General features: G+C 45.4%; 1 protein-coding gene across 5 annotated transcripts in view; it reads right to left on the bottom strand.

Moving 5' to 3' along the window:
- Scn8a (sodium voltage-gated channel alpha subunit 8) overlaps positions 1-27,149 on the bottom strand; it is a 175,902-nt gene that overhangs the window by 59,547 nt on the left and 89,206 nt on the right. For all 5 annotated transcript variants that reach the window (XM_029531137.1, XM_021216734.1, XM_029531139.1 and 2 more), the window contains 6 exons: positions 18,648-18,869; positions 17,657-17,720; positions 16,513-16,654; positions 15,286-15,492; positions 13,385-13,678; positions 4,995-5,351 (listed from right to left, as the gene is read on the bottom strand). In XM_029531137.1, the coding sequence (XP_029386997.1) occupies positions 4,995-5,351; positions 13,385-13,678; positions 15,286-15,492; positions 16,513-16,654; positions 17,657-17,720; positions 18,648-18,869 (1,286 nt within the window). The remainder of the gene's footprint in view (positions 1-4,994; positions 5,352-13,384; positions 13,679-15,285; positions 15,493-16,512; positions 16,655-17,656; positions 17,721-18,647; positions 18,870-27,149) is intronic.

Genomic DNA, 27,149 nt, shown 5'->3' with positions numbered 1-27,149 from the left:
ACCCTGGAATCCCAAGAAACATACACACACACACACACACACACACCCTGGAATCCTAGGAAACACACACACGCACACACCCTGGAATCCCAAGAAACATTACACACACACACACACACACACACCCTGGAATCCTAGGAAACACACACACGCACACACCCTGGAATCCCAAGAAACATACACACACACACATACACACACACACACACACACACACACCCTGGAATCCCAGGAAACACACACATATACTCACTAATACAAGCTAGTTCCATCACCATCTTTCTTAGCCCAAACATGAAGTCTGTCAGGATGTTCCGATGCTACTGATGCCCAGCCTCTTAAACTGGAGCCGTTGTCATTAAGATGCAACTACATCTGCCAGTCCTGCCCACATTTCTCCAGATCTGCCAAGGAAGCTACAGCTTCATATTGATACTAAATTGCTTTCACAAGAAACCACAACTGAACTTTATCTGCCACCAGGTACTTTTTTTTTTTTTTGGTTTTTTTCAAGACGGGGTTTCTCTGTGTAGCCCTGGCTGTCCTGGAACTCACTCTGTAGACCAGGCTGGCCTTGAACTCAGAAATCCACCTTTCTCTGCTTCCCAAGTGCTGGGATTAAAGGCGTGTGCCACCACTGCCTGGCCATCAAGCACTTTCTTATAACTGAAATTTATAGTATTTTAAAAGCTTCCTTAGAACCATTACAATCATTAACTAGTCACCATTTCATTAACTAGTCAAGCATTTCTACAATTCCTGTGGGGTTCTGCTTTGAAATAAGTCTACAATAACTTCCTTTTCTCAAAGGATCTATATGGTCTAAGAAGGGGCCCCACCCTTTCCAAGTCAGGCAAACAACTCTTTCCATCTTTCTTTGGGCTAAAAGAGATGGGGCAGAGCATGGCAAAGTCAGGCTATAAGCACCCAGACACTGCAGCCTGACTTCTAGCCTTCACAGTGGCCCCTACGGTAAAGGCCTCCCACTCTATGTTCTCCATTTTGGTTTTGCTTTCTACAGAGAAGAAAACAGGCCAAACAATAAATCGCCCCGGAGTCCCATGAGCAATCAGGAGAGCTCTTGCTTTAGAGTCAGTCTCAAGGTAGAGCAGGCTTTACACTACTTAGGGCACCTTAATTCTACTTCCTGTGTGATCTGGGAGGGGAGAGGAGCTGCTTAATTCCTGAAGTCCTGTTGTCACTTCAACAACAAAAGCAATAGCAATACCTCCCTCTCAGAGAGGGGGCTCTGAGCACTCCAGGAGACAAAGCCTGGACATTTACAATCTTCCTGAGCAGATTTCTCACTTAGGTGGGTTCTGGACTGTTGGCGGCACCTGCTTTCTTCAGGACCAAAGACCAACGGTTCAGTTCTCCCTTTCCCAGTTCAGAGAGGAAGACACGGAAGAGTCTCCTTCTCTGCATCAGCAAAAAGAAGAGTGAAAATTTCTAAACTATGAAAAAAAAAAACAACCCACCTGTCAATCACAACCACATAATCAGTGAGGGTGTGAATGTTTTAATGAGATGCTAATGAGATGGTGCCCAGAAGGCTTTCTTCTCCCCTCCCTCTCTCTTTTTCTTTCTTTTTTAAAAATTTTATTTGTATTTCTTACCTGGACTCAAGCCTAGGCATGGATACTGGATACAGTATCAATGGCTTCTATACCAATCCACAAAGCATGAACATGTATGAAGACAAGTTAGTTCTTAACATACCTGATAGTAAGGATCAATACATCTCAGCCTAAAGAGACAGTGATTATTTATCTGGCCTAGGCTTCCAGATGAGTAATGAACACCTTAAATTTCATAATTAAGACAATAATGTTTTAACATAAAAGAATTAACATGTTATTTCCTTTTATGAAAAATGACTATTTCCCTAACTTTGCAAAGAAGCTAATATTTTAACTGTCAGAAAGATCTCTTGGGTCTCAGGAGACCTTGGTTCAAGTTTCACTTACACGAGTTACTAAATCTCTCTCTGAAGACAAAAATCACTTACTTAACAGTGTGGTCACAAAAATTAAGCAATAGCAAGCTGTGGTGGCTCAGGTCTGCAGGCCCAGTGCTCAGGAGGGTGAAGCTAGAGGGTCTTGAGTTCAGTGCTAAACTGGTTACATACAGAGACCAAGGGCAATCTGAACTACAAAGTGAAGACTTGTCTCAAAACAAACAAACAAGCAAACAAACAAACAGCCAAAACCCAAGAGACAGAAAGAAATGCAGCTCAGTCATAGAGTGATTGCTGGCCTTGGGTTAGACACACACACACACACACACACACACACACACACCACACTACAAGCACACACACACACACACACACATACACCACACTACACACACACACCACACACACAGAATATGGACATAGTTGATTGATACATAAATAAGAAAATCACACGGTATGGGAAAATAACTCGCTCATTCATAGGGAATGTCTCTAGCCTTCCCTCCACATCTGTCTGCATGTGGATTTGATCTTGCACCACACAGCAGATGCATCCTACTTGGTCTGTTTGGTTCTTGGGAACCTGTTAGTATATCTGACACATCTTCCTGCACCATTAGGAATCAGCCATAACTGAAGTGTTCTGGCTTCCTTGGCTATGAAGCCCTCCAGGACGATAATGATGCCCTTGCCTGCTGCCGCTTCCTGCTGTGCTGGAGTTCTGAGCTCCTGGCCTTGGGGCTCTTCATTCCTGTCCCCAACATCACTTAGGGCTATTCTAAATAATCTCCTAAGTGCCTACATGGTACTCCACAGTGCAGGGAGGGACAGAACCCTTACTGCACTGCCATCTGCTCAACTGAACATTTCTACACAGTACAGCAGAAACCACTCAACCCAACCCAATCCAGTCCTCCAGCCTGATCATGCCTGATCATGCCTGATCATGCCTGAGCACATTTAGATACTTCCAGGGTATCTCTCATGCCTTTTCTCTGGGGGAGGGAGGGAAAGGTAGCTTTATCAACATTATAGCTCAATTTGCCTTTGAATACTTGAGCCGCTTCAGCTGTGTCACCCTGTCACCCAATCCTTACTTTCCACTGGTGTCCACTCTTGTTGGTTTTCCCAGAGACTATGTATCTGGGTATCAAGCTAAAGGCTTACCCTAGCTACAGAACCAGTGAAAATCAAATGAAAATGGAATATGATGGTGATATCTTTGTTTATTTTGGCCAGCACTCTGCTGCAGGACCGAGTCAGTCACTGTTTGTTGTTACTTTTCATTGTAACTGTAAACAATTGAGTCTCCAGAAGGGCAATGGCCAGCAGAGTGGACAGAGATGACATTAAAACCAACGGGAAGGGGTATAGGGAACTTCGGGATAGCACTTGAAATGTAAATAAAGAAAATAATAATAATAGTAATAATAATAATAATAATAATAATAATAATAATAATAATAATAATAATAATAAACCAACAGGAAGGAAAGGACTGGGTGTTCAGAGGGTAACGGTTCTAAAAATAACTTATAGGCTGGTCTAGAGGTGCAGCCCAGTAGGAGAGTTTTGGATTAGTGTGTAGATGGCCCTGGTTGGATCCCAGAACCAAACGTAGCTGCTCTGCAACAACCATGGAAAGGGAGGGGAGACTTGTAGCTTGTAAATCACTAAGTGTCTAAGGGACAAGGCATTTTCCTTTTAAATAAAAGGAGAGAGAGAGAGAGAGAGAGAGAGAGAGAGAGAGAGAGAGAGAGAGAGAGAGAGAGAGGGAGGGAGGAGGCAACTCAAATTGACTTTTGAATTCCTTTTCTATTTCCTTCCACCCAGCATGTGCTGCCAAAAGAAACGGACGGCCATAGGCATGCCAGATGTACCTCTGCTTCCATTAAGCTCCATATACCAGCCCTGTCCTTTTGGATCTTTATCTGTACAGTCAACAGCTTTCTAAAGTCCTAACACAGATCACCCAGAGAAATTTTGCCCACGATTATCTGTTTCCTTTCCCACATGCACCATGCTAATTAAGGGGCTGGTGGTCTTCATGCTGTGTTAGAGGCACAAAGGTGTTAAACAGTTAGAAGAACATGCTGCCTCAAGAGGCCCACACCAGTCGCAGACGTTAAAAAGCCGGAGGTAGGCAGGGTTAGGACTACTGAGGTCTAGTAATTTAAAACTTTTTAAAAAGAGCTTAGAATTTAAAGAAATGTGGAGATGGCTTTTCCCAAAGAGGGAGCCGTTACTGAACCCTTAGACAATTGATTCTCTGGAGCTTGATTGCTCCTCCTCCAGAGCCCGACAATCGACTCCACTTCAATTTATCTTCTGCCTGGCTTCTCTTCCCTTCCTCCCCCATAAAGCATGTGTTTGTGCCCCAACCTCCCACTTTCCTGGCTCCTCAGTTCCCCATTCCAACCCATTCTGAGACTCTGGGTTCAGTTCTCTCTAACCACTCCTGGCTTCATTGCCTGGTACAACTTCCATCCCAGCATCAAGTATGATCATTTCTTTTTGGAAAAAAAAAATCACATCCTATCCTTGTAGGGGCAGAAGATAATTCAAGAATAATATATATTTAAACAGAAACAGTAAAGTCTTTAAATTCCAAGCTGTTTTCCTAGTCGGGAAAAGATGACGAAAGAGAAGCAGTGATTTCAAACCAGCTCAGACTAGGCCACTCACTGTTAGTGGCAAATGGTCATTTTTCATTCTGTCCTGCAGTCAATCAAAGCATGTGTATTTGGGGAGGGGCAGAGGGCAGCCTGATTTGCTCAGATGGAGGAAAAGGGAAAGAGGTAAAATAGGAAGAGCCTGGAAAGGCAGGAGGAGATGAAGCAGAAACTACGGAAAGGAGTGAGGGAAGTCTGTGGGCAAAGTAAAGGGAAACGGAGGAGGAGGGACAGTGGAGAGAAGGGAAGGCAGCCCATGAGGCCAGGAAGACGGGCAGGAGGCTGCAGGAGGGGAGGCTGCCATGCCTAGCCCGGCCCACCATGTCCTTCCTTACACTGTCCGTAGCTGCCTTATCTATTTTCACCTCAGGCAGGAGCCGCCCGATGTGCGAGCCAGGCCCGATGAGCGACACCACGCCATTGCAGTCCACGGTGCTGTTGCGCTTCACGCTGCGCCGCAGGCTGGGGAAGATGCGCGACGAGCGGCTGCACTGGCTGTAGCCGCTGTAGCCACTGTAGCTGCTGCGGCGCTCGCGGGCGCGGATCGGGATGAAGAGCGAGTCGCGCCGGCCCTCGCTCTCTTCCACTGTGCTGTGCTCGTCGTCTGCGAACTCGTTCTCCGAACCGGGGTCCCGGAACCGCCCGGGACCCCGAAAGCTGAAGATGCTGCTTTTGCTGTTGTGTCGAGAGAGGAAGGGCGAGCCTGGGATGCTGAGCAGCGACTGGGTGGTGGGGGACAAGGGAGAGAGAAAGAGAAAGAGAGGAGTGAGACCAAACAGCGCCCCACGGCCCAGAGACATTGCCTCCCCTGCCCAATGCGGGGGGGGGGGGGGGGCTGCTGTCCTCTGGCCACACCTGGGACCCAGAAAGTCCTGTGGGAGGTTGGTCTGTTACCAAACATCTTACTCTTAATCACACCTCACTGCCCAAATACCCAGGATTTCCGATGGACCCTGCTTGCAAATCACTGTTTCTTGTGGTTACTACCATCTCCCACAGAATGTGCATTTAATGCCACCCAACTTGGGACTCCACGGCCCACCTAGCAAAATCAGAATTTGCCCTCTCTCCATGGGAACCTGTGGAGTTCTGATAGAACTAGAAAGCACCACTGTTTAGTCTGCCGACTCTCCTCTACTTTTAAGCTAACATCTTTTAAAATCAGAATTTAAAAAGTTGTAAATGATTTCTTTTACAATTTAGTTAGTTGTAAATTACATAATTCCCAGCACTGACATGTCAAGACTCTTTACCAAAATTTTCATTTATTTTTATCTTTTAGCATATTTTCTTTGCACACTCCCTTCAAATTTTTATGAAAGTGCATTTTTATGCTTAAATGTGTTTAATTGATCACCACTGAATACTTCTCTGAACAAAAGAAAGCACCTCTAAAATTTAAAACTTCCTTCTGTGATGATGAGTCCCTGAGATATTTTTCAATTTCTCTCAGATTATAGTTTTTATGAATGTCATTGATCATACACACACTATCTATTTATCTATATTGTGTATATTTGATAAGCAATTAACTTAAAAGTAGCTATTGAAACACACCTTTCAATGAGATGGCTGTTTTGTTTTGTTTTTTAATTCGTGCTTCCCTGTTTGTTGACAGGGTTACTTATGAGGGAAGGAAGACATGGCTCACTCATGCCCATTCCTAATAATCGATTTTAAGTGTTGGGCCCCTTATTCATGTAAATATTATCTTGGAAAGAATTGTATTATAATGTCATTCAATTCTTTGAACTCCTTCCAAGTTATATGCCAAAAACCACATGGTAGACTAGCAGCCAGATGTATTTTAATGATCTGCTAGATGACAAACGCACTCCTTTTCCTTTTGTTGGGCATGGAGCGTGGTGAACTTGCTAGCAGATGTGCTGCCTGCCTAGAAGCAGTCCCTTTCCTGAATGTTGAGGGTCTTGGAAAGGGGGATATTAATGATTGTCAGGACACTGTGTGCTACTCTTACTCTAAGGCAGCTCTGACTAACACAACAGAAAAAGGGACAAGCAAAACCATGTTGAATTATCAGCAGCATGGATATTTTAAAGCAAAAGAATTTTATCATAGTACCTGCTCTAAATACATTGTATCAGACTCTCACAGTACCTGCTCTAAATACATTGTATCAGACTCTCACAGTACCTGCTCTAAATACATTGTATCAGAGTTTCATAGCACCTGCTCTAAATACATTGTATCAGAGTTTCATAGCACCTGCTCTAAATACATTGTATCAGANTNTCANAGNACCTGCTCTAAATACATTGTATCAGANTCTCACAGTANCTGCTCTAAATACATTGTATCAGAGTTTCATAGCACCTGCTTTAAATACATTGTATTACAGTTTCATAGTACCTGCTCTAAATACATTTTATCAGAATCTCAAAGTATCTGCTTGAAATACATTCTATCAGAGTCTTAAGACTGCAGATTTACTGTCATTAGTTTAAGGGAGTCTGAAACATGATCTATTCCACAAAGGTAGTTTTCTATATCAAAGGAAGTGGTCAAATTAGACTTGTTTTCACTTGAAAAAGTATGTGTCCCACTCATAATAATTCCAATCCTGAATTTACAACATTCCAGAATATTTGATTATAACTATTTTTCTCTTAATAGATGCATATGAGGAAAGTGTTGTAGTGTAGTTAAGGTTCCTATTTTAAAGAAGACTTTGTAGGCACCAATGCTTTCAATATTCCTTTCATCTGACATCCTTAAGGCAAGGAGCCACATAAGATGACCTGGGATGGAGTGGGGATTGGGGATGGGGAGGGTACTGCAGGGGAGCTTTGGGCCCTAGGGCTTGATCTCAGCCACAGGTCTGTGTAGGTCACAGATAGATCTGGTTCCTAAGTCTTCAGGTGCTGAAAGGGAGATGAAGCCCAGTGTGAGCTAACTTCTGCAAGAGGAAGGCACTAGTCTTTGAGGGAACTTTTACAATTCAAAGCTTTAGCCAGAGTTTTTGCCTCAGAGTTTAGGCCTACTTTTCTGCTAAAATGACTACTGTGTCAATATAGCATACATATTGCAAACGTTAAAGGAAAACTGCAATATGCAATTAATAATAATAACCCTAGTAGGACTGCTGTGTTCAAGATTTTGTCCTTGACTCTGTCCAGAATTACATTTCTGGTTCTATGTTCCAAAGTGTTTCTAGGTCCCTTCTCTTTTTGTAATGCACAAAGCCTCTGTCCCTAGATGGGTTACACTCTCTTTGAAGAATTCTAATCCAATGCACATCACTGTATCTTCCTCTTGCTGCTTGGTCTTTCCCTGACTTGCCTCTGAGATATAGCTGAGTTTTATCACTGGGATCACATCAAGAAAATCATAATCAGGACTGGGACCACAGCCTGTTAACAGTGCTTGCTGGAGTTTCACATGGGGCTGAGTTCTACCCTCAGTACCACAAAAAGAAAGAAAGAAAGAAAGAAAGAAAGAAAGAAAGAAAGAAAGAAAGAAAGAAAGAGAAAGGAAAAGAAAGTAAAAAAGAAGAGAAAGTCATGAATCATACATAGGTCATTTTCACCTATGTGAAGGTAAAATCATTGTGGAATGCTTGTGGCATGCCACACACAGACCTTGTTCAGCAATAAATGTTAAAGGAGGACCCGGCGCCCTCCATTACTATTCTGACACATCCTGGCGGTGAGTGGATGACACAGTGGTTAGATTCCAGAATGCTGACTGTATCCTGTTTGTGAATGAGCGTTGGCACATGGTCAGCTCTAGTCTTCCTTCTCCCAAGTTGTGGATTGGTAAGGAAGATCAGGGCCTCTCTACTTTACTTTTCTTGTCTTACTCGTGTGCTTGTGCATCCTCACTGGATTCTTGAGCTTGTCCTACTCAATATGAGCAATGAGTGCAGCCTTTGCAGATCAATGCTAGCACAAAGCTTATTGGCTTACAGTAAGACAAATGCACACTAGGAATTTTATGGCAATTAACATTGTCATAACACCAAAGAATATGATAATTTCTAGGAATTCATTGTTGTTACATTTTACAATAGTATCAGCTCATGAACAACTGGAGAAAATAGTAACTAGTCCTTCACCACAGTCTGGTAAAAAAATGACTGGTGTCTTAAAATATAAAAACAAGGGGCTGGAGAGATGGCTCAGTGGTTAAGAACACTGACTACTCTTCCAGAGGTCCTGAGTTCAATTCCCAGCAATCACATGGTGGCTCACAACCATCTGTAATGGGATCTGATGCCCTCTTCTGGTGTGTCTAAGACAGTGATAGTGTATTCATGTAAATAAAATAAATAGAACTTTAAAAAAAAAAGAGAGAGAGAGAGAGAGAGAGATAAAAACAAAAGCTGTGCATGCTGTCATCCCAGAACTCAGGAGGCTGAGGCAGGAGGATCACACAAGTTTGTGATCAGACTAGGCCATAACATCAAGATCCTGCCTCGACAATCACAACCACCAACAAAGGGATTGGCGGGTGTTTTCATTAACATCATTGCTGCCTTTCAAGTGTGCACCAGGCAGCCACCCTGCCACAGGACTTTCCTTCTCCATGGCTGCCACACCACTCCTTTCCTGTTGTCTAAATTCTCTTCCTTCCCATTGTTCAGCTTCTTCCTGTCAACTTCCCCAACCCTTGCACAGCGTCAAGTACCTCTTTCTGGGTACGACATCCTTTTTATAGTTGTTAAATCTCCTTGGACCATCTATAAGGCCCTTACAAGCTTCATGCCATTTTTATCTCCTTATATCTCTTGTGCTGCTTTCTATATAGTAGATATAACTAGCTTAAATGGCTTATACTCTGATTATACACTGCACACTGGCTATGCTCATAGGTAACGGGTCCCTGTTACCCCTCAACTGGATCATGTTCCACTGACACTGCTTTGTGCATTGTCTAAAGAAAGGTACTCTATTTACTTGATGATAAACTTTAATTTTATTTAATAAAACACCTATTGTGTCTCAGGGCTATGGCTCTATTCACTCCTGAGACCTAATCAGGTTCATAAAAAGAGAAGGTCTTGCTTCTTATTTTAAAAATTGCTCTTGTCAACCAATTGAGTGATTCTGGTCCTTCTCAGATGGTCACATCATAACTACTTAAGAAATATGACCTTCTATAGATTTTTCTTGGGAGAATAGCTCTCAGGTGCTCTGGACCTAAGGGGCGGACCTTTCCATTCTCCACACATAAGTCTGTAGACATCCACAGGCATGTGACCACTGTTTGAAATATGATAGATAGATAGACAATAGATGATAGATGATTGACAGATAGGTAGATAGATGATAGATAAAGATTGATAGACAGATGATAGATAGATGATTGATAGGTAGATGATAGATAATAAATAATAGATAGGTGGGTAGATAGATAATAGATAATAGATACATAGATGATAGATGACAGATGGATAGAGGATAGATGATAGAGGATAGGTAGATGATTGATGGATAATAGACAGATGACAGATAATAGATGATAGATAATAGATGATGTGTAGATGACAGATGACATAGGTGATGGAGAGATAGATGGTTTTAAACAGTCTTTTTATTTTTCCCTCACTGTTTTCATTCCAATAGTGATTCTTAAAATGTGATCCAAGGACTCCTAGAGGCCTATCTAACCACCCTGCCTCCCAGCTAGGTCAAAACTGTTTGGTGATAATACCGAGATGATAACTTTTAAAATTATTATTCTTATTTTATCATGAGCATCTGAGGGAAGCTGTGGGCTGACAGCTTTGCTATATTTGAAGGCTTTTAAGATTTTCCAGCATTTGGAAGCTCTGCATAGGCCAGGGAACCAAAGTTCGGCAAAGAGTAATACGTGCTACCATCATGCATGGTTTAAGAGCTGTAGGTACAAAACAGCAATGGAGGTTTAGTATATCAGCATGTGGAAGTTTAAAATACATAAGTATGTATAAGTTTTCTTAAATATATCTTCTAGTAAGATAGACTAAAATACTTTTAAAGAAAAAGGCCATGTGGGGCCCTCTGTCACTTTTACATTTGTGTGTGTGTGTGTGTGTGTGTGTGTGTGTGTGCTGTTGTGCACATGTATGCACCTAGTGGGAATCCATTAGTGTCTGTTCCAGGAACTGAACTCATGTGGTCAGGCTTGGCAGCAGGATCCTTTACCTACTGAGTTCCCTCATGGACCCCTCAATAATTTTTTAAAATATAAAAATGCTCTAACACCATAAAGACTTGAGAACTTCTACAACAGAAGACACTTCATGAAACAGAAGCACAGCTTCAGGATAATAGTTACGGGAGTGTGGTGAGTCCTGAAAACTGAGAGAAATGAGTGCAGAGCGAGGGCGTGGGAGATGTCAGATGACAGCGTGCCAGGTATGGTGGGGCACACCTTTAATCCCAGCATTTGGGAGGCAGAAGCAGGCAGAGCTCGTGAGTTTGAGGACAGCCAGGACATCTATATATCTACGCAGTGAAACCCTGTCTTTAAAAACAAACAAACAAGCAAACAATGAGAATGGAGAAGAAACGAACCTATACCTGAACTGTGCTTTGGAAAACTGAAAATCCCTTAAACCATGTCTGTGTACCAGTGAAGAAGGACGGCTGGGAACACAATACAGTCAGAGAAACAGCAAGAGAGTCTCAGGGCAAAGAACATTGCTAGTGTGAGGCATTTAAGTCTAAGCCAGTCTTGGCACACAGTCAGCCATGGCTGCTAGCAATCTACAATTTTTTCTTTTTCAAATGGAGAAATGAGAAGTTTCGTGTACAGCAGGACATTTCAGAGCCCAGTTTTACTTTCTAAGTGAGAGAGCAATCCCTGGGACTCTGCTGAAGCCTGCAGATGATCAGAGAGCATCCAACAGGCAAGCCTAGGGGCAGAGAGGCTTCCGCTGCGGAGCACAGTGATACCCTCAAGCCGAGCCTAGGAGCAGAGAGGCTTCTGCCGCAGAGCACAGTGATACCCTCAAGCCAAGGACAGAGCTACAGCAAAGCTGCAGACACAGGCCCCAAGAGAGCAGGACCAGGAAAAAGGGGGGGTGAGAAGGTGATGCAGAGGTAGCCTCTGGCCATGATGGCATCCTAGAGGAAGGGAAATCAGGTTTCTTCAAGTCCTGTGTTCATTTGGCTAATGGTGTCTGAATGACAGCCATGGGTATGAAAGTGGAGGTTAGGACTTGAGTAGAAGAAAGGATATGAAAATAAATAAATGCATAGTTGAAAGGCACATAAACAAATGCATAGACAGAAGGCACATAAACAAATGCATAGATAGAAGGCACATAAATAAATGCATAGATGAAAGGCACATAAACAAATGCATAGATAGAAGGCACATAAGCAAATGCATAGATAGAAGGCACACACAGTAAAAAGCAACAAGGAAGTTGTACAGTGTGATGGAAAGATGGAGTGGAGATTTCTGCTTTGGGAGGAAGGACCAGAAGACAGTTCTTCACAGTAGGACGTGAAGATCATCTGTGATGTGGACATTTACATATGGGACAATTCCATACAGGGCAGAAACCAACAGTCACATATGTGAGGTATCTGGTGGTTCGTTCTGGCTTAAGGACTGAGTGCCTGATGGGATCCAATGACTGAGACTGGAGAATGGATTGTATGCATGCTGGTGCAGTCCATGCCATGAACTGGATGATAAAGAGCCAGGACTTTATTAGCAGACAGAATTACCCTCATTAGGGAAATCCTCTCTTTCTTTTTTAATTAAACTATTCTGTTTTTAAATTTTATTTATTTATATTATTTATATGAGTACACTGTAACTGTCTTCAGATACACCAGTAGAGGGCATAGGATCCCGTTACAGGTGGTTGTGAGCCAACATGTGGTTGCTGGGAACTGAACTCAGGACTGAACTCTGGAAGAGCACTCAGTGCTCTTAACCGCTGAGCCATCTCTCCAGCCCCTAATTAAACTATTCTAAATTGTCAATATTTCTTTAATGTCCAAGTCAAGCTCATTTCCTTTGACAAGATTTTACATTTCCTATGATATGGAAAAATGAAAGCTGTCAGGAGAATCTTCCCGTCCACCTTTGCCTATTTTCCTGAGGTTTCAAGGAATAAGGGATAAGGTGCCCTTTCTTGCTAACGACTACATCTATTTCCACGTTGTCCAAAACTGTGGCCATTGCTATCCTGCTGCACACCACTCTGTCACTTGGCATGACTGTCTTCTATCTACAGGCATTATAAAAACACTGATTTCATCCAGACTCTTCTTTGCTTTTATTATCTGTTTATTGTGAGATTTTTATTATTTATTTTATGTGCATGTGTGTTTTGCCTGTATGTCTGTCTGCGTGCCGTGTGTATGCCTGGTGTTCATGGAGGGCAGAAGGTGGCATTGGATCCTTTGGGAGTGTTGGAATTATCAGCATGTGCCAACACAACAAGCTTTCACACAGGCTCAAATAAAATACCCTGAAGACTTTCACAACAGCTATGATTAGCAACAATCACACACAATGGTTATAGGGCAGTTTGGCCAGTAGGAGGGAAAAAAGTCCCTTCTGGTGTTTGGACCTACAGCTTGCTAGTGTGAAGTAGTCACTAGTGTGAGTGAGACAAGGCTGCCAAGTAGGAGAGTACAGCCCTGGGCCTGTCTGACCAGGGGGTGGGAGTGGGGAGGGGGGAGGGAGAGGGGAGGGAGAGGGGGAGGGGGAGGAGTCTGGGAGCTGCAAGGCCAAGCAGGATGAAGAAAGCAGGACTCTTGGTTTATTTGAGACAGTACAAAGACTTTACCTGATTCATAATGGAAAATTTCCTCCCTATCCTGTTGTCTGGCAGCCGGAAGGCCTTCCTTCTCATGCCATCTTCCGACTCTGACTTAAAGACCTTCTCGGGGTCCCCCTTCTCCTCCCCTTCAGAGAGCTCCTTCTGCTTCCTCTTCTTCCTTCGATTCCTCCGCTCCTTTGCGCTCTTGGAGCTGAGTTTAGACAGTTCAGATGAGCTCCTCGGAGAGCCTACCCCATCTTCCCCTTCTTCTTCAATGGCATCTTCTGAGACAGTGCCCGCCGAAGTGGCCATCGCAGCAGCCTAGGAAAGGGACCACAGCAATAGAGCTGGTCAGAAGCATTATCTGGGGCCACCCTATCAGCCACTAACAGACAGGGACATGGGGGACCCCATCCTGCTGGAGGAGGCTGAGGTCAGCACTGGCTGCTTCTACTCTGTGAACTTGCATCCTGGTACTCAGGCCAAGATGGCCAGCACATCTCATGGTGAGCATGCTGGAGATTTATTCTGAGCACCCCAGGTAAGGACCTGGCTGCTGTCTTCATACCAAAGAATTTCTTAGTGAGCAACAATGGAAATGAAGGCTTAGAAACGATATTCATAGTATCGGGCAAAAACTGCAGTGTGTGTGTGTGTGTGTGTGTGTGTGTGTGTGCGCGTGTGTGTGTGTGTGTGTGTGTGAGAGAGAGAGAGAGAGAGAGAGAGAGAGAGAGAGAGAGAAAGAGAGAGAGAGAAAGAGAGAGAGACTCATGTGACTCATATCTACGAGTAGGAAGTTAAATATTAGCAGTAATAGAATCAAAAATTGTTTCTAATTGTTTTTGCCAACATCTTTAAGTGTTTAAAACCTATTTATTATTGTATGTATGTGCATGGGGGTGTGTCTATGTGTATGCATACAGATATCAAAGGGACAACTTTTATGAAGTCAGTTTTTGCATTCTGGGGCATCAAACTCAGGTCACCAGGCTCTTGTGGAAAGCTTTCCCCTCCACTGAGCCACCTCAATGTGTCTCTTACCTCTTTAAATATGTGTGTGTATGTGTGTGTATTTGTGTGTGTCTATGTGTGTATTTTTGTGTATTGTATATATTTGTGTATATTTGTGTGTATCTGTATTTGTGTGTGTGCATTTGTGTATATGTGTATTTGTGTATATTTGTGTGTGTATATGTGTCTGTGTGTGTATGTATGTGTGTCTGTGTATTTGTATGTGTCTGTGTGTGTCTGTGTGTGTGTGTCTATGCATTTGTGTGTGTCTGTGTATTTGTATATGTCTGTGAATTTGTATGTGTGCATATTGGTGTGGTGTATGTATATATATGTGTGCAAATGTGTATGGTTGAGGCTAGAGGTCAACCCACCTTGTTTTGTGAGACAGGGTCTCTCACTAGCCTGTAACTCACTAAGTAGGCTAGGCTGGCTGGCCAGGACCCTGGGACCCACCCATCTCCACTATGGACATGGCTTCAGAGAGCCACCATGTCTGGCTTTTTGTGTGGGTTCTGGGGATAAATTCAGGTCCTCATGCTTCTGTGGCAAGCACTTTACCGACTGTGTTCTCTCCTCAGCCCCCTGTATTTTGTTCTAAGTTAGAAATAATACTCTTTGGCCATAGTGACCCCATCAAGGGTATCCCAGTGTTTCTCTAATCAAAAAGTGGGCAGGTGTGGGGTACTGCCCAGTGCTCAGAGGCACGAAGCTCTGTGTTCAGTCTGCAACCCTGAGTCAATAAACAAACCAGACCATGCTGAAGCAGAAACTGCTAGTCACTCACTCGGTGCCAGTCACCACAGGAATTGAATGCTGAGTTGAGAAAGTCAATAAAAGAGCGCTTGTACTGGTAATCAGCCAATCAGCCAATCAGCGGAAGCCTTAGCCTCCAAGACCCCAAAGAAGGCACTCACCTGTGCCTCCTCCTGCTGCTTCTTGAGCTGCTCCAGCATTGCCTTGAACTCGGCCTCTTTCTGCTCTGCCTCCTCCAGTGTTGCCTGGTTCTGCTCTTCATAAGCCATGGCCACCACAGCCAAGATCAAGTTCACCAAATAGAAAGAACCCACGAAGATGACCAAGACAAAGAAGATCATGTACGTTTTCCCAGCCGCTCGTAAGGTCTGAAAGAGGAAGGCCACGCTCTCAGTGTGAGCCGGGGTTCCTCAGCAGGGACTGACGCCAGCTCCCACTCCATATCCCAGGGGTCAAATGGCTTCCTATTGCTTAACTCTCGTTTCCATTGTGGGAAAAGAATGTCTCCTTGTATTTTGCTTTCACAGAAAAAAATATTCTGTCTGCCTATCTGTCTGTTTTAGAAAAGGTCTTGCAATGTAGCCCTGGCTAGCATGGGACTTGCTATGTAAATCAAACTGGTTTCAAACTCCCCAGTGATCCTCCTACCCCCTCCCAACCCCCTCCCCATCCCCTGAGCACCAGGATCTGGCTACAGGTCTGGCTCCACAGGTCTGGCTCATCCTGATTCTCTCAGTCAGCAAGCACTTAGCGGAATTTAGTGTCTGCTATGCTCACCAGTAAGGACTGACTTGGGGATTGGAAACAGAAGTGTCTCTTAAAGAGGCTCCTTTTTGCAAAGGGAGATTTATTTTTTTATCTTCTAACTAACCAGCATCATCAGTCAGAGAAAAAAGCCATGGCTTGTCAGGATTTCTAGGGTTAGCAATCAGCGCCACCAGTTTCCTCATTATGACTTGTGAGTTATAAGACATGGGGACTGCACACCTGAACAAGACCAAATGCAGTATGGCTCTAAAAATATTGATAAGTCATACTTCAAGATCCTCTGGAGAGAGACCCCATCATTTAAGCACCTAGGAAGGGGCACAAGCAAGTGTTTGCTGTTTCTTAAACAAACGTGCTGACACCGGAAGATGCACACTGCGGAGAGGAACCTGAGAGGAAGCAGGTGCTCTGAGGCAGTCAGGGTGTAAGCTTCCACAGCTGACTAAACAGTCAAGAAACTGGGCTAAGAGCTGGCTGAATTCATCCATCCCGAGGAATCGAGAAATACTGTTCCCAGATCATACTTAATGTCTTCAGTATGGGTGTGTCACACAGAAAGTCCCCAGCTCGTCACACCCCAGTGTGGACGATATCACTAAAGAAAAAGCGGCAGTACGCACCAGCTGGTATAAGTTCTCCCAATAGTCCTGAGTCATAAGGCGAAATAATGCCAAGAAGGCCCAGCTGAAGGTGTCAAAGCTGGTATAGCCATAGTTGGGATTTCTTCCTGCTTTCATGCACTGGAACCCCTCAGGGCATTGCCTGAAGAAGGAAAGGGACACAACGGGAACGGAACACAGCTCAGTGCAAGAGGACTTACCTTGTAACGCCAAGGCCCTAGATTTCATTCCTGGTAAAACATACACACAAATGCATACATCCACATGTGTGTGTGCACACACATACACATACCCACACGCAAATGCATACAAGTGCACATAAACACACACAAAAACATGGAGAGGAAGTTCAGCGTTTTTCAAAATAACCCCACCCAGTCATGACCTCGATGATAACAGATTACACAACCCATCTTTCCCATGCCCTTGAGAGAAACAGGTATATAATTTCTCCCGCCTTTGGACTCCTGTGATGTCTCTTTTAAATGCAATCGCTAGTCTCTATTTCATTATAGAATTTCACTCGCTTTCCAGTTGTCAGGATAATATTAAAAAGCAGATACTAAGGGACCAATGTGCTCAGTGAGATACCAGCACCTTAATATGTTTATGAAATACTTGCATGCACGGCACTTAACAGGCCCTTCACAGTAACCCTGTGAGGAAGACACTGTAGTCAATTAAATCTGTGCGTGGATGAGGAAGCCCTAAATGGGTTGGCCAGAAGCCGCAGGAATGAGATCTTGGCCTCTATCCCTTTCTGTACCATGTCAAAGCTAGTACACTGCAGGCCATCCTTGGACTTAACCTCTCACCAAGACAGAGCCCTTGTTCTATTTGTATTAACTGTGTCAGTGTAGGACAAGAGGGTGTACAAGAGCCGGGAAAGCTATTTGTGCTTCAGAGAACCCCTGATCTTTCTGCACCTGTGATTTTAGTTTGAGGTTGCTGGCACATTCACTTTCCAGGGAAATCTCAACTTTGGAGGGTCAAATATGAAACAAAGAGAATCTGGTTCAGCCAATAGGTCAGACCGACCGTGTAGGGCCCAGTACGTGAGCACAAAGAAAGGGAGACTCTTGCCCGTTCAGATCCAGCTGGTAATCTCCACATTAAGAACAACGGGAGTCGGTGAGCTACTTACCCGGCGTCAGAACTGTTCCCGCAGAGCAAGGGTTCTAGCATGCCAGGGACCATGTAAAAGTTTGCTAGAAAAGTGGGAAGAGGCAGGAAATGAATAGGCAGATTCTGGGGAACGAACGGGAGAATACGGTTACGTGTGCCTCAGCGTCCGGCAGAAGCTGCTATTGATTTTAGCTCGGATAAGTCTTTCCCAGCAGCAGGAAGCCAAGGAGAACTCCCATTAATGATCTCCTGTACTTGGCTAGAACTAGGAGCCACCCTAAAGCCCTTGAGGTGATGCTGCACCCATGAGCACTTGACTCCCCTGCCTCAGCTCCACATGCCCGCTTCTGCTGCTGAGTCAGAGGGTCTTAGGCAGTGGGTGGTTCTCAACCTTCCTAACCCTGTGGCCCGTTAGTGCCTGCAACACCTCCTGTTGTGCTGACCCCCCAAATATAAAATTATTTCGTTCCTACTTCATAACTGTGATTTTGCTACTGTTATGACTCATGACGTAAATATCTGATGTGCAGGATGTCTGATATGTGACCCTCCCCCAGGGGTCGTGACCCCCGGGTTGAAAAACACTGATCTAAAGTAAGTTTCTGAGATCGTCATCCCTTTACATGGTTTGCCCTTTTATCCTTGTAATATTTTTATCAAGATGTTCCAAAACTCCGCACTAGTCATTAGTTACCGTGCCCTACTTTTAATCAGAAGGTGCTGTCCCTGAGTTCTCCTTTGCAACACTTCCTTGTGGCGACTTAATTGATTTTTATTTCTCTCGAGTGACTAGTAGTTTCATATGTGTCTCGAAATGAAATAAAATCAGATAGAAATGATAACAGCAGGCTTGTTGTGCAGTTCTGCCTTGGAGACAAGGGAATGGCTTCCCAGGCTCCACCTGGCTGTGTTGTACCTCTCTGGGCAGGACCACTTTTTGGTAGCTCTGGGGTGGGGTCTGACAAGAACCTTGGGTGGAGCTTCCCTCTTGCCAAGGAGGGGACACGTACTTTTATTGTTGATGTACTCTTCCCAGTCAAAGCCTCTGGTGCCGTTCTCGAGATAGCTCTCGTTGAAGTTTATGGGCCACACGACACACTTATTTCGAAGGTTCCCCATGAAGAGCTGCAGGCCAATCAGGGCGAAGACACTCAGGCAGAACACCGTCAGGATCATCACGTCTGACAGCTTCTTCACAGACTGGATGAGGGCGCCCACGATTGTCTTCAGGCCTGAAGAGGCAGAGCCCCCAGAACCAGAGTCAACCCAAGGTCCTGCCTACTTTCCCTGGCCTCCCTCTCTTGGTCCTAGCTCTACTCTCCCCAGAGGACCCCCGCTTGAAATACGGCCACTGCATCTTTACACAGAGTAATAACGAGTAGGAAGAATTAGCGCTTTCTAGGAGTATCCGTTTCTAACTCAATCATCCTCTAAAAAAGAATTTTAAAATGCTACTCCTCCTAGCTTGTGGCCCCTTTCCCCTTCGCTCTCCAGGGGCCTCATATCTGCTGGCCCCTCCTCCTAGAGGCTCCACCCCTTTCCTCAGCCTCACCCTTTCCTCCTTCCCCGGGAAGCCCCTCCCTGTCTCTCAGCTCGCCTGCCTCTGACCCACCAAGCCTCATTTTTCCACTTGTCTCTGCCTAGCACCTTGCCCACACAGGGATTATAAGTATCCATAATCATGTCTGCACTTTAAATCTTATTTGGGTTCTAGGGGCTGAAACCCTGATCCTCTGATTTCGTGAGCCACTTCCTCCACTCTATATGAGGTCATTTAGATATATTTTGTGTAAGATAATTTATTCTTGTAATTAATTATGATTTGGGACTTAATAAGTATATAGCTGTGGCTTTAGCAGAGCCTTCTATCTCCCCTGTAGCGTTTGTCATGGCTATCTAATTTTTTTGGTCCGTCTTGTCCGTACTCGTATCTATAACTAACCCACGATAAATGTTTGTTGAGTAAACGGAAAACGATCAGGGATTGATTAAGGAGACCGGCAAGCTGGAGAGGGACTCGTTGGATAGTTTATAAGCCAAGAAGAAGCAAGGACTTCTGATGAGCTCTAGAGATGCCCATGTACTGAAAAGGTTATTATCAATACAGGTTTTACAGTCTGCATTCCCTGCTTGCTACACTCATCTTCCTTGTGTCCTAGATTAGAAACAAAACGTTTGCAACTCATTGTCATGTGAGGTTTTATTCTATTTTGTTGGCTGGTGCTGGGAATTGGACTCAAAGCTTCGTGCACACTGGGCACATGCTCTCTGAAGGAGTTATATTGTGCCAGTCCCAACCTGAGGTTTAAATGTGAGACAACGAGTTTAAATTTAAACCTGAAGGCGGCCACTTCCACATTGCCTAGGGAGAAGTCAGGGACGGGCAGCACATAAAATACAGTTGTAGGTCTACACTGCTTGAGTTAAAAGTCTGTGTGTGGCAATCCTCAGTGTGCCCAACAGCAGGACACATAGGACACAGCCCACAAAACACCAATACTCCTGCGGTGTACAAGATGAGCAAGAGGAGTCTCCGAGTCTTCACACACAGGCCTCAGGGAGGTGCTGCTCAGCCTTGATCAACTTCTGGCACCCCAGGGAAGTCTGATGTGAGCTTGCCTGCCTTAGCTGGGCGGATCGACGCTAAGTCTAACCAGGTGTGCTACTCAACACACTTCACCTGGATGCTACAACTCAGGCTCTGGGATCTCAGCATTTCTACCTTTAAAAGGATAATTACAAGAGGTTGTGCCAGACGCCAGAGCATTTGCCCAGCACAGGCAAGGCCCTGGCACTATCCCCAGCACCACCACCAATAAAAAGGTAAATAGAGACAATCATGGCTGGCTATCAGATGCTGTGAGGGCTGGGCGAGTTTCATACAGCAAACTTAACAGCACCTGGTGCACAGTGATTTCCATCAATCACTGTCTGAGCCTCCGGTTATTCGTCTACAGAGATCTGCAATTCTGATCTCATGGAACTGTCGTGATATTTAAGTGAAATAACAAATAGGAGAAATGTCTAATGCAGAGTATGACCCAGAGCACGTGTGACGTGTTACTGTTACACATCTAGTGCCCCCTCGAAGAGACTTGGTTGGGATAAAACCACTGCTCAGGGCTAAGCCCCTGTGGTGATAATCTATCTAATGGGTGTTTGGGTGTGCTTTTTTTGCCCACTGTATTTTTCAAGGGACTATATGAGATGCTTAGAGTTAAGCTCTGCAGACTTTCTTTCCTGAGTCCGATAGCAGCAAAGGATGTTGTGCCTAGTCTAGGAGAGGACCTGGCCCCAAACAGGCACTTAAATGTCTACTGAGAGAGTAGACGATACTCATTCTTCCTTCTTAAATGTCTACTGAGAGAGTAGATGATAGAGACTTATTCTTCCTTCTCTCTTCTTTTCTTTCTACATAACCAGAATGGCACCTAAGGGAAAAGTGTGCAGGGGCCTGAGCCCTCTTCCAGCATGGCCTTCCGCGAAGCTATAGGCTATAGCACCCAGGGGAAATGAGCTTGCCTAGGTTCCAGGAGCACCCAGGGGAATGAGCTTGGTTTGCCCACATTCCAGGGGACAGGGCCCTCTACTCAGATTCCTTGTATCCCATGGGGCAGTGCAGTAGAAGCAGAGGGGCACTGGGATGTTCCGCCACTGTTATAACCCACCATGGCTCAGAACAGACTTAAGGTCACTTCTCAGAGCTCAACTCTCTTCCATGAGAAGTGTGTGGCAGTGGACAGTGAAGGAGAAGAGGCTGAAGAACCATCTCTCAAAGTCTTTAGAAATGGGGCAGAGAGCCAGGAAGTAAGATGTCAAACCATTATTTGTACCTGAGGCATGTGATCATGCAGCTAGAGACACCAAGGAAAAGGCAGGCATCAAGAATGGTCCCAGAGTTACAAAACTGATCTTAACACCACTTCTGGAGAATGGAAATCCCTCATTAGATTTTGAGTGGATTGGAACAGGCCTACCTGGGGCCTAAAATTCAAGTTTGGGTGTCTAAGCTATTGAAGAGAGACTGAAACAGGACAACTGGGCAGTTGTGAAGAATGGCTGCCATGTTTCTTTTCCAGGAATTCCTTTTGATGGAGATCTTCCACAGCTCCCTCCTCTAAAGACTTCAGACAGTCACCCGTCTGAGCAGTGATGATCATCTAATGCCCTTGACCATGCTGCTATTTACAACAGGAAGAAGAGTTTGAAACCACAAAGCACACAAAACAAAAGCATGCCTTACAGATAAAACAATTCACTCAATTAATCACATAATTTCACCACGGAGTCTGACCTGGTTTGCCAGGGTGGGAATCTTTGGGTGTTCCAAGTCTATGTAACAAGAAATTCTAGGCCATGAGCTCTCAGCAGCTCCTCCCTGTCAGTGCTCTCAGCAGCCCCTCCCTGTCAGTGCTCTCAGCAGCCCCTCCCTGTCAGTGCGCTTTCAGCAGCTTTGTTTGTACAAGATGACTCTCTCTTGGGAGTTTCGGATGTCAGCGTGGTCATCTGACCTAAACCCAAACCCTTTCCTATAAGGACCTGGAGCAGGACAAGAAACAGTTATCTGGTCACGTGGCAGAAATACTAACATACAAACTGAGAGTTTACAGCAGCCCTTTTGGGTCATTTTAAGGAGTGATTAAGAAAGTAAAGGGACTTGTATTCAGAAGGAAGGAAACAGACATGTGGAGAGAGAGAGTGGCAGAGACAAAGAACTCTCTGGTCCCTTGGGTCTCTGGGGTCTTCCGGCTCTGTGCTCTGCTTGCCTCAGAGGTGCCTGGCTGGAGCCTGAAGCTTTCCAGTAGAACTCCTGTCCCAGGCCTGGTGCTCACTTCCTAGAGATGGGCCTGAATCCTCACAAGCAGGTGTCTTGCTATCCCTTCTCCATCAGCCAGGTGTCACAGCTAGGAAATCTGCAAACAGGAGTCCACAAAACTAAAGACACTTTCCTCAAGTGCTCTGACATCTGAGGCTTAGATTGTCTTACTGGTGAGTTTGTTTAGCTTAAAGTTTAAGGTGGAAATTTAGCTGGGGATGACATTTCAGCTGCTTGTGCTGCACAGAGGCTCAGAGAAATAAATCTTAATTAGGCGAGAGTAATCTCTAAGTCACAAGAACAGCGGCAGTCATCTGCAAAGTGTTCTCCAAGATTCTCATCCAGATCTCAAAGGAAAGGAGAGGATGGCACAGGGGAAAGGACTGAGAAATGGCACCAGGTGTGCAGGGGGAGGGCACCAGGTGTGCAGGGGGAGGGCACCAGGTGTGCAGGGGGAGGGCACCAGGTGTACAGGGGGAGGGCACCAGGTGTGCAGGGGGAGGGCACCAGGTGTGCAGGAGGAGGACACATTACAGAGCAGTGATGGACAGGTCCTTAGCACTAGACAGTCCACTAAGCTGTACACTGGCCTCACTGGCAATTCCTCCTTCCCTGGGGCTGATAACAGAGCCACTGAATTTGCAGAGATGTCAATAGTATTGTAGCCAGGTTGCCTGGAGTGGTTGCTCATGGAGCACATACACTTAACCACCAAAAGCAGCAGTCAGCAGAGACACGAGACTCCGGTGGAACCATGACCTGGTGAGCCTTGCAGAGTACGTAGACTGCCACTGCCCTGGCTGTCAAGAGAAGCTGCCCTGCCTCTTCTATTGGCTCATAGCACCACACGGCAGAACAAGCAAGACCCTGAGAAGCCAGTTATCCAAATTGGAGCAGAATGCGCCTTCAAACAACTCCTACACAACAGAGCACGCAACAGAAGCCACGTGGGGGCAAATTGGACGGCGAGAACTCCCGAGAGGCTAGCGTTAACCAGCACCAGCATGTGCCTGCACAGAGGTTCATACATTTACCACAGACCTTGAAAGGACAGGGGGACTCAAGGTATGAAGGTCAACCTCCGGAGAGGCGGCTGGGTACTTTAGGGGTCTGGAGAAACAGGGGAAGCTGGTGCTGCAGGCTTCTACTCCACTCTATGTCCAAAGGCACCTTTGGTCCCTTCTGTCACTGTATGCAATAACCAGAAACCCCCTGAGCAAATTAACAAAGCCACCTGTGTGCTGTGTCCAGAAAAGCAGCCATGCATGTTGGGAACAATCTGTGGCTATGGCAGTCCAATTATACATAAAGTTAATTCAAATTCCCATTTGCTGCTCAGGTTGAGACGTTTAAGCGGTTTAAAGCCACATGAGCTGTTTTCTCACAAGATGAATGTTGGTATCACTCTCGGCCAGACAGAAAGGAGAGCTCCCAGTCCCCGTCAGTCCCAGGAATAAGGCAAAGCCTCATTCACTTTCTGCCTGTGGACGCTGGTTCTCCTTTTCTTTTTCCACTTAGGACCACTATAACTTTTGGTTATTTTTTCCTTAGTATTTTCAACACAGAGGAAGAGAAGCACAAAAGCAACAAGATTTAAAAACTTGAATATTTAAAAAGAATCACTCAGCCAGGTGTGGTGGTGCACGCCTTTAATCCCAGCACTTGGGAGGCAGAGGCGGGCAGATTTCTGAGCTGAAGCCAGCCTGGTCTACAGAGTGAGTTCTAGTATAGCCAGGGCTACTCAGAGAAATCTTGTCACAAAGTACAAACACTACAAAGATAAATAAATAAAAACAAACCATCAATGACTATAGTCTTAAAGCATCTTTCCACCCTGTCACTAATCAGGAAAAGCTGCCACATATGCAATGTATACGTTTAAAGAAAAGGCTTTGGGAAAACTGGGCAGGAAGGAAAAGCCACTCACATTGTCTGTTTGCTACCTGAGCTCACTGAGGAAGAATGGAAGAAACAGAAATGAACGTAGAAAATGGAAATGTCCAAGAGAAATATAAGGCAAACCCACAACGCTGAAGACAGCAGTGTGCCTTAGTGCTGGGAGCTGCAGTTTCGCCTGGGAGCCCACCACAGAACCCAAAGCTGCAGCTCTCCCTGGCTCCAGGGCTGTCCAAGGTGAAGGAAGGGTCCTCTCCAGGAGACACAGGAGAACTCCTGTGATCTGGGCTGGCGTTAGGTGACATGAGTCAACGGATGATCACTTTCTGCCCAGACCGCCATTGAATAAAAATCCGGAACAAAGCTTTAAGACCTGAACTCCCTGGCAGAATAGCTCAATATCAGGTTGAACCTCACCAATTCTGCCCCCAAAACAATGACTCTTTCAGCACAGAGAAATGCACTGTTCTCCAAGATGTTGCCTTTGAAGCAAAGAGGAAGCCACAAGTGGCCTGTATCCCCGATCTTGAGCCATCAAATAAGTAGGGTCACAATGTGAATTTGTTTGGTCTTTTGTAAGTGCCGTGGAGGTTCTATGGTAAAGACTTCTTATACAAAAGGTTGGCATGCACTAATAGAATCCTGGCTGACCTGACACATTCAAAACAACTACCAAGATGTCAAAAAAGAAAAAACAAAAACAAAAGCAAAAGCAAAAGCAAGTACGCTAGCCCGGACAAGATGGGGCGAAGGCTCTCGGCAAGCATTTCTCACGAAGGAAACTGAGCTGCAGAGACGGCCGGGAGATCTTACAGGATCTGTGTCCTGTCGTGTCAGGCCCCGGTCACCCTCCGGAGCAGCTAATCTGGACTGTCAACTTGACAGGGTTTGGAATCATGTAAGAGACATGCTTCTGGGGGGGTGTCCGTGAGGGTGTCCATGCGGGTTTCAATGAGGTGCGGAAGGTCTACCCTTAGGGTTGCGTGCCACCATTCCACGCGCTAGGGTCCCGCACTAAACGCAAAGGCGAGTGGCAGTGGCAGCTGCAGCGAGCATTGCCAAGCATCGTGCTAGCTGTGGATCGGTGTGACCAGTGGCCCCATGTTCCTGCCACCATACCTACCCACATGATGGACTGCACTTCTCTATGCAACATGAACCCTCCCTCCTTCGGTTGCTTTCATTAGATGGTCTGTCACAAGAGCCTGAAAAGTGGCCAATATGCCCAGGCTTCCTTTCTGTAGCCTTAACCGCTTCGGGAAAAGCCTAAGATCCAAACGGCTGATGGGAGAAGGGGGAGAGCGACAATCCTTTTGACAAGATTGTGTACATGACTTTAGCATTTACTGAGAGCTACTGTAACCTGTAACCTGTAACTCTGTAACCTGGAATCAAGGTAACTTTGATTTTTTTTTTTTTTTTTTTAAAGCAAGAGATAGCTGCTGATTCAATGACGTACACAAGGTGGCCCCACCTTGGAAGAAAACATGGATAGCTTACAGGAAAAGGACAGCAGTCCTCCAGGGAATGACAGACAAGTTCAGAATTCAGATGCCAACTCCTGGGTTTCCCTCAGTAATGCTTAACAGTGAGAAAAAGCTTTTTACTACAGTTAAAGTTAGTTTTCCATTGCAGTTAGCGTCCCAAAGCTCGACTCTGGGTGGGGGCATGGGGGCGTGGGGGCATGGGAGGAGGGGCACTTATGGGAATAGTAATCTGAGAATCTACCTCAGACCATGACGCTTGACACAGACCGTTTATTGGGCTCTTTTATGGCAAGTGCTTCTAGTACAATCATTTATGCAGCACTGCTGTGGACCAGGCTCTATGCTATAGACACTACATATTTACATGTGCACATGCACACGCGCACGTGCACGCACACTCCAGAGTATTAAGTAACCTGACAAGAATTACTTTGCAGAAATTCCCGGCTTGAAAGTTAACCCTACAGCAGAGACAAGAACAGCAGTGACGAGCCAGGCTGGGGCGAGCATCTGCTGCCCCAGTTAGTGAACAGAACACAGCTTTCCGATTTAATTCTGGAAGAGAAGTTCTGAGATCACAAGAACATAAAGAGACAGATGCCTCGCAGGGTGTGCTGGGGAGATGAGCAGGAACATGGAATCCTGTTAAAGGGGCCGGAGGAGCAGAGAGACCAAGGGAAGGGGAAAGGAGAGATCTGGCGGTCCAGCTGCTGCAGAAGGCGGCCTCCCTGGGGGTTACCACCCTTGAGGTTCCCGGTGAATCACACCCTCCTCACACCTCAGAGCTTTGTGTCCCCCATCCCCACCCCCCACCTAGGACACTGGCATGATGCTGAATAGAGGATAAAAGAACTGTTTCTGTAATCAGCCACGAGGGGAGAGACCACAAGATCAGGCGATGGCGCTTACTCAGCACCCTGTTTCCATAGAAACCAGGGGCGTCCCCCTTACTCCCCCTGACCCTAGCTAAAGCCCAAATGGCACCAACATGCCTTTGTCTCTGCCTCCCCGCTGTCAGTCTTAACCTCAAGCATACCCTTCCTTCTAGATGTCAAGATCTGTTGGTTCTTAGAAAGGTTCTTTCCCGGGCACAATGATTTTAAATTACAGAATCTTAACCTGATGGTGGATGGGGTGTCTGTGAAATCTCATCGGAGTCTCAAGGGGACCAAAAACCTTCATAAGATTTAGAACCACTGAGCTAGCTGGACCAGGTAAGAGTAAAAGGCAGCCGGGCAGTGGTGGCACACGCCTTTAATCCCAGCACTCAGGAGGCAGAGGCAGGCAGATTTCTGAGTTCGAGGCCAGCCTGG

This window comes from Mus pahari, chromosome 17 (assembly GCF_900095145.1).
Source record: "Mus pahari chromosome 17, PAHARI_EIJ_v1.1, whole genome shotgun sequence".
NCBI classification, from domain to species: domain Eukaryota; kingdom Metazoa; phylum Chordata; class Mammalia; order Rodentia; family Muridae; genus Mus; species Mus pahari.
The sequence above is the reverse complement of the archived record's forward strand: the minus strand, read 5'-3'. Positions and strand labels throughout refer to the sequence as shown.